The sequence below is a fragment of the Phallusia mammillata genome, chromosome 2 (assembly GCF_965637545.1).
Source record: "Phallusia mammillata chromosome 2, kaPhaMamm4.hap1.1, whole genome shotgun sequence".
NCBI classification, from domain to species: Eukaryota; Metazoa; Chordata; class Ascidiacea; order Phlebobranchia; family Ascidiidae; genus Phallusia; species Phallusia mammillata.
In genome coordinates this window covers 3,242,525-3,254,760 of record NC_137253.1, presented here as the reverse complement: position 1 = coordinate 3,254,760, position 12,236 = coordinate 3,242,525, and the positions used below count along the sequence as shown (strand labels likewise).

The 12,236-nt window shown below is 37.7% G+C and overlaps 1 protein-coding gene and 1 pseudogene across 3 annotated transcripts; one reads left to right on the top strand and one right to left on the bottom strand.

The window, feature by feature from the left end:
- The window catches only part of LOC145212396 (uncharacterized), a 182,923-nt pseudogene that overhangs the window by 126,509 nt on the left and 44,178 nt on the right, over window positions 1–12,236 (top strand).
- LOC145214014 (uncharacterized) lies at window positions 1,060–4,588 on the bottom strand. Of its 3 annotated transcripts, none has more exons than XM_080082436.1 (6): window positions 3,937–4,588; window positions 3,571–3,750; window positions 3,354–3,492; window positions 2,840–3,043; window positions 2,630–2,734; window positions 1,060–1,671 (listed from the first exon to the last, which is right to left on the bottom strand). In XM_080082436.1, the coding sequence occupies exons 4-6, from the start codon at window positions 3,014–3,016 to the stop codon at window positions 1,585–1,587; spliced, it is 369 nt and encodes a 122-aa protein (XP_079938562.1). In that variant the 5' UTR covers window positions 3,017–3,043; window positions 3,354–3,492; window positions 3,571–3,750; window positions 3,937–4,588; the 3' UTR covers window positions 1,060–1,584. The 3 variants fall into 3 exon arrangements, with proteins under 3 accessions (XP_079938562.1, XP_079938563.1, XP_079938564.1); XM_080082437.1 differs by having other exon boundaries at window positions 3,640–3,750; XM_080082438.1 differs by lacking the exon at window positions 3,571–3,750.

Genomic DNA, 12,236 nt, shown 5'->3' with positions numbered 1-12,236 from the left:
ATGTATTTTGGTGTCATGCGGGTTTCTGAGGTCAGGGAAATTGAACCAGCACCTGATTTTTCAGCTAATCGAGTGCGATACATCGAGTGGCAAAGTGGAAGCAATGTAGTTGTTTTTACTTTTTGAGTAATTAGTAAAATATTTTTGTGTTTGTTGATTAGACTGGAAGCTTGCGTCGTATGAAAAGTCAATAGTTAAATGAGATGAACTATTAAAAGTTAGAATCATGCTGCTTTGACAAAAAGCACAGAATGTACAAAGCAAGTTGATCCAGTATTAGAAGTTGTTGGTTAAATACGCTGGATTGTCATGAGCTGATCTCAATATAATTTAGTATTTAGTAATGTTCAACTAACTTTTGCAGAGAGTACATATAAATAAATTTAAATATATAAATATCAGTATAAATCATGTGCTTAGACCAAACTAGACCCGCAAGAACCCTCACTGAGCATATTCCCCATTCCGTCACATCACCACAGCAACCTGCAGGTAAACCAATCACAAATAAATACGTTACAATCGAATAAATACCTTCGAATGCGGTACGCACAGCAGCACGCATTATAACTCTGGTGCATCACCTAGTGGAACAAAGTAGTTGAGTATCAGCAGTTTTCAAAAGACAGAACTTTAAAGTGTGATGTGTTGTTTAATTATGAAGCTTATAAACAAAATTCGCAAACCTGTGATAGACAACCCAGATGATTGAGCCAAACTCATCACCATAAGAACAACTTTTTGTTTTACTATTTATGTCCCCGTAGTTTGCCGCCTCCATATCGTTCCCGGTGTGCCTTTATACCGCTTTCGTAAATGACCCGCCCCTTTTCGTACGTCGCTCACTCTGTTTCATACTGCTCCTAGTCGTGTGTATGTGTGAGAATGTAACTGCCCCCAGTGATACGATCGGTTGACACGTTAAATAACTACAGCCGGTCAATTGTGCGACCTCCTGTAGACCCTCGTTTTGGAAGGTCACTTTGTTTTGTTTCTCGAAAACGTTTTGTTTCTTCTGTTTCCGGAAGTTCCGACACCAACCCCAAAAAGTAACGGCACATCATCGACTTGATGATCTCGTTGTTTTTCATTCGTTTGCATGTTTGGAGCGCTTGTTTATTGGAGAATAATAAACAAATATACACAATAAGGACAACTTTTTATCAATTTCCACAAGTTCTATTTCCACGAAGTGTTTGCGTATCTGTCAGGTTAAAACTCGTTCCCATGTCACATACTCACAGCGCATGTCTTGCACCCTAAAGCACGTGCACCTGTCTGTGGAAACAATCCTACAATTAAATATCCCGTAGATCAGAAACATGTTGAAAAACCTAACGCCTTTTTAGATTTTGATCAGATAAGCGACAAAGTTTAATTGAACATCGAGACAAACGGGAAAGTGACGCATTGTTTACTATCGGATCTGAAATAACCAACATCTTATGGAAGGCGATTTCGTCTCTGTGAAGATGGACACGCTGGATGCAGCAGTCGTGCCAAACTCACTCACAGCGTGAGACAGAATGTCAGCGACCACTGAGTTGATTGTCGTGTTGATGAAAATTGCTTGCGGTCCTGGAGTCAGATTTGCACCAGAACAAACACTACGCCCGGTTGTCGTTGTAAGGCGTTCCTCGTCCCAGACGGTACATGTTGTGCCGCTTGATACTAAAGAGAAAAATGTAAAATTCGTAACGTGATATCTATGAACCATGATGCGATGGACAATTTTTAAATCGTCACACGTTTCAACCGGGAATAACTGGCCACTTGGTGGCGCGATGTACGGTGAGTTGTCTAAAAAGAAGACTTGGTGACGTCATTGCGAGAAGCGTTTACGATGAACGTTAAATATTTGTGATGTGACATCTTACGACGTTTCGGTTTGGTCCTACGAGACGAGACAATATATTATCAACGGGGTGTCCAACACGTGGTATGCGACGTATTTGAAAATGACACGCAATCTCTCACAAAACTTTACCAGCCTGAAACTAAGGTTTGGCACGCAGTTAATGTTAGGTCTAATAATCGCCACAATTACGATGACGAAAATTAATTAAGACGTATCTCAGTATGTGAAGTAGTGGTACAAACTAGAGATTCACCGAATCGGCAATTTGGGATCGGCTGAATGAATAGAAAAATTTCGTATCAAAATCGTCGCACGCCACGGGTTTGACATTAAAACATACGTTTTTCTATCGGGCAAAGAGTGGTGTTGCAGAACAGAATAGTTCTGTTTCATGATCGTTTTATTTCAGTGGACAAGGGGCCAGGGCTTTGGTTGCCAGCCTGCCAATGAATTACTGACTTTTTGTCTGGAGTGGGAAAAACGATAAAGTTTTAAACTAATAATAAAAATTGATGCGATTTTTGTTATGGCGTAGTTTGAAAGATTGTGTGATAAGCAGAAACGACAGGTTTTACTGTTTAGATTTGTATAGGTAAACGATTGGTTTTTGGAATAGCAACAAATTATTTGACTGAAAACGAATCTGTGCAAAAAAAGATTCGGCAGAGTAAATTCGGCAAACCGAATATTCGGTCTCCAGTATAAACCAGAGGTGAGTAAATTTTTTAATATAAAAATTTGGTAATGATGCGCGAGGGCCAAATAACTTACAAAACCGAAAGCTTGTGGTATTTCTTCCCTAGTTGAAGTCAGATGTTTGGGGAACTGCGACTGTTTTATCTTCTTGATGTTGTAACAAATAGTGGTAAGTTTAACCTGGGTGTAAACAGTGGCGTAAAACCGACAAGTGTTTTTGTAATCGTAAAATACACACTTTTGATACGCCTGACATTTTCCAGTTTATCTACCAATGTGACGTACCTTCATGAGTGGTGAAGTTCCGGCTTCAGTGGCAAGTCGATTCGCGACAACAAATCCGCCAGTGAGCGCAATTGATTTAAGTTTTAGTATCAGTGGGGGATTTCCCGTTGGATGTTGGCTGAAAAATTTGTCCTTGACCCATTTATTAAGTGCCGTCCCACTTAAGTGATTTCTCATAGTTGATAGTTGTATAGGAAGGTAGGGCTGTAGGGGAAATGAAATCGCAATATAAGTTGTTAAGTAAACATTTAACGCTCCAATAAGTAAACTGTTTAAGTCATTCACACATTAAGAATTGAAATTGCACACCCTTAAGTTAAAATAGACAAAAACAATTAAATTAAACTTAAGAGCGAATCCCTTCACAGACTAATATGAATTAAATGTATTAAATAAACACGAGGTGTACAAAATAGGTAATTGGTAAATAAATAAAAAATACACAATATTGCATCTGTAAAAAAGACAGTATAATTTATACTTTTGCACAAGTTGAAGTAAAAAAAATGCAAACCTGCAAACAGCAATGATAATTTTTTGTATCTGAACGAAATCTTGCAAATGAGTGATTATTATCGCAACAGCATGTCCACTCTGGTCATCATCAGTCAAACCTGTTGGAGAAGTTAGAATCCCAGCTCTCTAGTCTGATACTAAAATTCAAAAGTTTTAAATAAACATTTGCAAAGTAACACAAGTATCAATGCAAAACAACAAAATTATTAACCTACTTCTGTTAACAGGAAAGATTTCATCCTTAAATTTGTATCCAAAAGGGTCATTTGGAATCTTGTTCCCACCTATAATTTGTTTGGCCAATTCATGCTTTTTCTGCTCTTTAGTGAGTGGGGTATTGTCATGTTATCAATGATCTGGATTGTTACATCACTGAGTGGTAATGTTTGTTGGTCCTATTAGAGAAGAAATAATACATTGAGTACACAAACTCATATTCAACCCACAATGTTCCAAAATTAAATGCAGAAAGCCCCAAAAAGGGTAAACCAAATAAAAAGTGTCATTTATAAAGGATATGCTTAGCACAAGATATAAAATAATATCTATTATCAGCATAATATAACTGGTGAAGAACAAACCTCAGCCAAAAGTCTCTACTTGAAAGAGGAATTTAGGAAGTAAGTTCCAAAAGGTGGACAATACAAATCTTCCTTGTTTGCTCAGAAACTTAAAAAGTACAAAAAATAACAGTCAGGTTTTGTTAGGTGCATAACAGATCAAATAAGCAAAGCCTTAGCAGCTAGCACACGTACAAAACACTTGAATTTCTCCATATTGTAACACTCCGAAAAACAATTTACAATTTCAAACATTCATGATTCAGGGGTAACACAAGTAATAAAACCAGACTAAACCACACAACTGAACAAAGTAGAAAGTACAAACTACAAACCAAAGAGATAAAATAGCTCTAAAACAAGAAATAAATAGGTTTGATAGCTGAAAAATGCCTGTGATTTTCAGAAAATCGCTCCTGGTTTGTATGCACTTTAAGTATGACATCACATTCATACAGTGTGTACTTGTGACATCACAATTGTATGAATAAAGAATTACCCATTCAACAAATACGATGACTTAGAGCCTGCAGAGTGCAAACTTGCAACAGTGGAATTTTAATGGTTTAACCACTCAAGTCTCAACACAAGTTATACCCTGAGCATTTCTGATTGCGTTTTAATTATTTTGTAGTTCTGCAAAAATATTTTTAATTTTTTTACTATTTTGCAACTTTTCAGTGTATTTAAAAACATCCCATGAGGGAACGGGTAAAGTCACGAAGTTGGACTAAACAGTAAACAGTGTATCGGCGGATTTTGTATTTTTTGCATTGCTTGGTGCTTTCGTTAGATTTGTTCATTAGTTTTACGTACACAATAGACTTTACTGGGAAGAGAAAACCCAGAAGTTGGTTATATCCCAGAAAAAGTTCGGTGTAGTATTTGTGGTGAACCCAGGAAATCTAATTTCATGACATTGGCTCACTGCGGATACCGCTTGTACCATAGAGATCGAATGTATGCCCCAAATTGCATAAGCACCAGTCCAGCGTATCGGAAAAGCTATTATCCCAATTTGCACAAAACACAAAAAATTGCACAAAACCTTAAATTGTTTCCTTTCACAACTGGTGATTTTTTGCAGCTGTGTTAGGTGGCTTTCGTGCCAAATTACCGATTATATCTTATACTTCCTTTGCCTTGCTAATGTACTTGTAAACAAAATACAATACAACCCACAACATATAGGCAACGTTTAGTTTTTTCTACTCATTGGTATGTTGCTTGGCAACAAAATGTAGTTTTTGTAGCTTACAAATTACAATCACAAAGATTAGCAGTATGCAAAAAAGTAATAACCTGCAGAAAGAATTTGTGCAGAACGAATAATTAGGGTCTGGGTATAAATATCATCGATTCACAAATGTTATGTTGTGTTTGCAGTTGCAGCAGCCAGCACCAGAGAATCACTCAGATTCGTACAAACAAATGCGCCATGTGAACAATTGCGTTTCGTCATCGTTGTGACGACACTTGAGCCCCTACGTTAGTTACCCGTCACGCTTTAGCGCCGTTCTACCCCAACCAACCAGCTTTATTGTTGCAAAGTGACGTGGTAAAACTCGACTGAAAGCCTATTTATGCCTCCACACTTATTTTTAACCTTTAGTTTTGAACAAATATTGCAGGTAGGCTTTTTTTATTTACACGTTGCTCCTGCAAATATGAGAAACGTTGCTTTGCATGCTTGGGATACGTTACGAAAAAGAGTCTGATAAACGAACGTGGCAAGGTTGGTAACACTCTGACAAAAGAAATACATCAGATGTTTGTTTAAACACGTTTTTAAAAATTTTGAAACAACACATGATTTTATTACTAATGAACGTTGTATTTTCACAGCAGCACAGCATAGTGTTGTCATAACGGTGTTTTACAAATCACGCATAACATATTAGAAATTTAAGTCGTTCAGTTGAAGACACAAGGTCAAGTTTCAACGCAACCACAATCGTCTTCAGCCTTCTCTTGTGCGGTCTGGTGACAACTAAGAACGCGGCGGTCACGTCGAGTTTCGATCGGTGTGAGACGACCCTACATTGGTTACCCGTCACGCCTTAGTGACGTTCTACCCCAACCCACCAGCTTTATTGTAGCAAAGGCACGTGACGAGACTTGACTATAAGCTTATTTATGCCTTCGCGCCTAACTTTAGCCTTTAGTTCAATATCATTTAAATCTGCCGGTAGACTTTCGTTTACGACTTACACGTAGCCCAAAAATTTTAGAAACGGGGCTTTGTATGCTTGAGATACCTTACGTGGCAAAGCTTGATAAACGAATGTGGCAAAGTTAAGTAATGCTGCTGTTCTGGCTATGGAATATGCTTTGCAGAAAGAAATGTCATTCTTAAGGCGTTTGGTATTTAAACTATTTCGTTATGTGTTTGCCAATAGTTACCACACAAACCCAGCTGACCAGTTTAGAGTAAATGTATTATTAACGCATCCAAGATTGAATAACCATGTTGTCATGTTTATTGGTGTTGTGACCTCTATACTTGGGAATAGTATTGGTATCTTATATAACCAGGGTTGCCATCGACTTGAAACCAAAAATAAGGACAACCGAAAAATTAAATTTTTATGCGAAACGAAACAAACATTTTTAAACAAATCTTTGCATTTATACGAGCCATGACATCATATTTGCAATATTTTGGCCAGAAACACTAAGTGCATCTCACAACAGGCCAGGCCTAGGTTTAGTTTTCCCTGTAGCAGGGATTTGACTACACTAATTGTTGAAAATAAGACAAAATAAGGACTACAGTCAAAAATAAGGACATTTCTTAGAAATAAGGACAATGAAGTTTTCTAAGACACAGCCCTTCAAAATAAGGACAAATCTTAGAAATAAGGACGGTATGGCAACCCTGTATATAACCAATGTATGTTGGATATTGCAACGCTTATACCTATCATTGAGGAACTTCCATAGCCCAACATACAGCCATGAAGTTTAAGAAACCAAACTTCACATGTTTAAGTTGTTCGGTTTGACTCAAGGCCAAGTTTTAACGCAACAACAATTGATCTTGTTTTCGAGCAGGTTCGTCATTTCTTTTACCGTTGAAAAAAAAAACGTTTTACGTTTAGCCCCTTCCCTTCTACGGTCTGATGACAACCAAGAACGCGGCAGTTTCGACGAGTTTGTGAAAAACTTTTTTTCTTTACGCTGCAGTAAATAAGTCGCATGCATTGATACGAGTCGTGTTGTCGGTCAACCTATATTTGGGCGACTGCACTTGCGCAGTAGAAATATATAGACCATAAATCTAAGAGTTATGCGCAATATATTTTTTATTTACAAAATGTGTATTACGAAAGGACTTTTTGACGAGCGGTAACACTTTTAAAATAAGTCGTCCTCTCCCTAGCTCGAAATTTTAGGTCTTTTGTCATAAGCAGTGGTGGCGACCAAACAGACTGATGTATAAAAAGTTGAATGAAGTGGTGCAGACGATAAATATGATGATGTCAGTGAAACATTTATATCTGATACAGAACAGTTACTTGAGCGTAGTGCTACATAAGGTGTATTTGACAAGCTCTGCAAGTCTGCTAGATTTAAAATAACGGTATCTCAATGACTGCAAATTTTCGGCAAAAAATCCATAGAAAAATAACTGCGTTAGAATTGTCCGAACAATTGTTCAGTTTACCATTCCACGCTGCTGTAATCGAGTTTGACAACGCAGACATTTTTTCTCCTCCAATGCACCGAGTACAACGTGACAAATAATAACTGTGGTGCACCGCCTAGCGGATTTAGCCTAAGCAGTTTACCACCATATTATAAATACCATTGTTTTTCTTTCTGTGTTTACTGCACTAAATGCTGAGCCGTAATGGATTTGTGGCAGTATCGTGTTTTCGTTCTTCTTCGTTTTCGTTCAACCCACCAGCTTTATTGGTGCAAAGGGACGTGAAGAGACTTGACTGAAAGCCTATTTATGCCTCCACACCTAACTTTAGCCTTAAGTTCAGTATCATTTAAATCTGCCGGTAGACTTTTGTTTTCGACTTACACGTTGCCCCAAAATTTTGGAAACGTTGCTTTGTATGCTTGAGGTACTTTCCGTGGTTAATGCTGCCGTTCTGATTATGGAATATGCTTTGCAGATATAAATATCATTCTGAAGGCGTTTGGTATTTGAACAATTTCGTCGTATGTTTGGCAATATTAACTACACAAACCCAGCTGACCAGTTTAGACCTAAGTGTATTATCAACGCATCCAAGATTGATTAAACGTGCTGTCATGTTTATTGGTGTGGTGACGTCTATACTAGGACATAATATTTGTCTCTTTTATAACCAATGTATGTTGGATATTGATACTTATCATTGTTGAAATTCCTAGCCCAACATCCATGAAGTTTCACAAACCACACTTTCCATATTTAAGTTGCTCGGTTTGACTCAAGGCCAAGTTTCAACGCAACAACAATTGATCTTGTTTTCGAGCAGGTTTTTCGTTTCTTTCAGCCGGAAAACGTTTTTACATTTAGCCCTTTCCTTGTACGGACTGGTGGCAACTAAGAACGCGGCGGTTTAGGCGAGTTTGTAAAAAATATCTTTTTTCTTCTTCAAGCTGTAGTAAAAAAGTCGCATGCATTCATACGAGTCGTGTTGTCGGTCCACATTATAACCACAAAAACTACCAACATGCAAAAACATTGATACAGACTATAATCCGTAGAACGAATAATTAAGGTTAGAGTATAAAAATCACCGATTGGCAACAGCTTTTGAGTTGTGTTTGCGGCAGGCAGCACACAGAAAACACCAACATCAGAATCACTCAGACTGATACAAACACTTGCGCCTCGTGAACAGCCGCGTTTCAATCGTTGTGATGATACTTGAGCCCCTACGTAAGTTACCCGTCATGCTTTAGTGGCGTTTTACCCAACCTACTAGCTTTATTGTGGCTATGTGACGTGGCGAGACTCGACCGAGAGGCTATATTTATGCATTCACACATATCTTTAGCCTTTAGTTCTATACCAACTAATTTGCCGGTGGATTTCTGTCTTTGATTTACTACCCTATAATATCGGAAACGCTGCTTTGTATGCTGCAGATACGTTACGTGGCAGAGTTGAAATAGAGAACGTGGCAAAGTTGGTAAATGCTACGGTTCTCATTCTGAAATAAGCTTGGAAATGTGTAACTTTTCAGTTCAAACGCTTCTTGCAATTAAATGTATGTCGGATATTGAAACGCTTATACTTATCATTGAGGAACTTCCTTAGGTCAACATACAGCCATGAAGTTTGAGAAACCGCACTTTTCATGTTTTTGTTGTTCAGTTTGATCCAAGACTAAGTTTTTACGCAACAACAATTATGCTTGTTTTTGAGCAGGTTCGTCGTTTATGTAAGCGGAAATGTTTTGCCTTCAGTCCCTACCCTTGTACGGTCTGGTGACGACCAAAAACGCAGCGGTCTCGGCACGTACGTGAAAAAGACCGTTCCTCTGTACAGCTGCTGCACATAAGTCGCATTCATTCATACGAGTCGTGTTGCCGGTCCATTCTTTATTTAGGCGACTGCTCTTACGCAGTAGAAGTAGAGTAGACTTGAATTTGAAGTGTTTTGGGCATTGGATTTTGTTATTTACAAAATGTTATTTTTACTAAAGGACTTTGTGACGAGCGGCAATACTTTTAAAAAAGCTTGTCCTTTCCCTAGCTTGACATTTTAAGTCTTTTGTCTGGGCAAGTGTTGGCTACCACAGAAACGAATGTATAAAAAGGTCAATGAAGTGGTGGAGACGATAAATGTGATGATGTCGGTGAAATATTTATGTCTGACAGAACAGTTACTATTTGTTAAGCATAGTACTACATAAGGTTGTGTTTTTGATAAGTTTGGCGAGTCTACTTGATTTTAAATGACGGTATCTCAAATGACAGCAGGTTTTCGAATAAGTCATAGAATAAGAAACTACGTTAGAGTCCTTCGAAAAATCAGTCCGCTATCCCACGCTGTGGTAATCGAGTTTAAAAACACAGACATTTTTTTCTCAATGAGAATACCAAGCAACACATGACAAATTATAACTCTGGTGCACCACCTACCGGATTTCTTCTATGCAGTTTACCACTATATAATATATACCGTTGTTGTTATCTTGTTCTTAAAGTCATATGAAAAGCTTTTGCCTTAAGTCACATTGCTTAATTCATCTCTTGGTGGGTCACGTGCATCACAATTCAAAAGCATTGACGTGTGCTGCATTTTAAACGTCTGGTCTAAGACAACAGCATAAATGAGAGGTGGAACATAGAAAAGATGCAAGAAATCATACAAACGAAAGTAATGAAAATTAGGTTAAGAGCTGAATGAAGTAATGAAGTCGACAAATGTGATGATACCAGTGAAATATTTGTATCTGAAACATCAACACTTACTATTTGTTACGCAATAGTTAGTGCCGCATAAGGTCGTGTTTCAGATTAGATTGGTGATTCCACTAGACCCATGCACTATAGATAGCCCAAATGTCCAATATCGAACATTTTCATGGATAAAAGTCTCAGAATACATGTAGCATTGTTGACAGGAATAGCTTATAAACTATCATTTGTGCTCAACTGGTAATTTAGTATATGATGTGGTTGCTAAATAAACTGATTACAATAAACTAGGATTTTTAGAAACGTGGAACATTCTAAATTTAAAATTGCAATGTCTTAAAAACGTTTTAATCCAGAAGGTTTCAAAGAAGCGTAGTAGTCACGTGACAACTGCCTTAGAAATGCTTTGCGAAAAATGATTTGCCTGCTTATCAATATGTTGGTTGGCAACAAAATGTTGTTGTTATTGTGGATAATTATTACGAAATAATGAGTGAAATTGACAACATGTAACTTAGAAGGAAGTGATTAGTCGTGGTGAAGAATCACCATTCCACATTAGTTTGAAATTCTAGGGTTGTGGTTACGATGAGCCAGCACAAAGCGAACACAATAACTTCAGAATCACGTAGATTGACACAAACACTTGCGCCCTGTAAATAGTCGCGTTTCAATCGTTGTGAGAGGATACTGGGGCGCCTACGTTGGTTACCCGTCACACCTCAGTGGCGTTCTATCCCAACCAAACCAGCTTTATTGTTGCTAAGTGACGTGGCGAGACTGGACTAAAGCTGTTTTTTTGCCTCCACCTATTTTTAACCTTTGGTTCAGTCCCAAATAAATTCGCCGGTAATATCTTTTGACTTATACGTTGAACTATAGTATGGAAAACGCTGCTTCATATGCTTGAGGTACGTTACGCAGCTGAGTTTCAATAAAGAAACGTGGCAAAGCTGGCGAATGCTACGATTTACACGCTAAAAGCTTTGCAACATATAATATGTTAGTTCAGACGCTTTTTACAGTTTAAACAATTTCTTATTTGTGTGAAATGTTTTGCTGCAATCCTATGTTTGGCAGCATTTAAAACACAAACTCAAACAACAATTTTGAAATTTATTCCATTTTTAACACAAATAAGATTAGTGAAACGAGTTACTCTGTTTGTTGGTGCGCGAGGACCTCAATAAAATGTATATGTATTGCCTGTTGTCCCATATTGGAGTAGAAGCTGTCGAAACAATGGTATTTCCACAGAAAAAAAAACAATAAAACAAGAAACAAAACCGAGTTTCAACGCAAACACAATCGCTGTTTTCGAAGAGGCGTTTTTTTGCTTTAAACCTAACCCTTGTATGGTCTGGTGACAACTAATAACGCGGCGGTCTCGGTACGTAAGTGTAAAAGCACCTTTTATCTTTTCCGAGTGCAGTCAATAAATCGCATTTTATTTATATGAGTTATTTTGGTTTAAACAGTCACATGTAGTTGCGATCTAGTTTGAATAAATGAAAGCCGTGAAATAGAAAAGAAAGCGTTTTGGTCATCAGAATTTACTTGCTATTCAAAAAAATTGTCACTTGAGAAACGTGTATTGCGAAGGATTGGAGTCGGAGATGCAGAAACTTGTTTCAGTCAGTGACAAGATAAATGTGTGGCTGTCAGAGTCAAAAAGTAACAAAACAAATTTGCTGGTGCGATACATTGTTTGGTCCCCGTTGGAACCTATATGTAGCCAAAAAAATTTATCGAAAGTTGGAGATCTTACACGTATATTCGACAAGGGTAATATTTCATAGCAACAATAGAATATTGATGCTTATTTGTTAAAGAATCTTTAAGTATGATATTTATTGGCACTGGTGTTGCGACTGCATACCCCACTTGTAGGGCGAGGCTATCAATAAACACATAAAAAGCATCAATTTGTTTTTATGCAGCAAGAGCTTCTG

Coding starts and splice junctions, on each gene's coding strand:
- LOC145214014 (XM_080082436.1), bottom strand. CDS start 3,016: ATGAGAAATCACTTAAGTGGGACGGCACTTAATAAATGGGTCAAGGAC. Junction 2,735..2,839: donor GAACTTCACCACTCATGAAG/GTACGTCACATT, acceptor GTTTACACCCAG/GTTAAACTTACCACTATTTG. Junction 1,672..2,629: donor TACCACAAGCTTTCGGTTTT/GTAAGTTATTTG, acceptor TTTTCTCTTTAG/TATCAAGCGGCACAACATGT.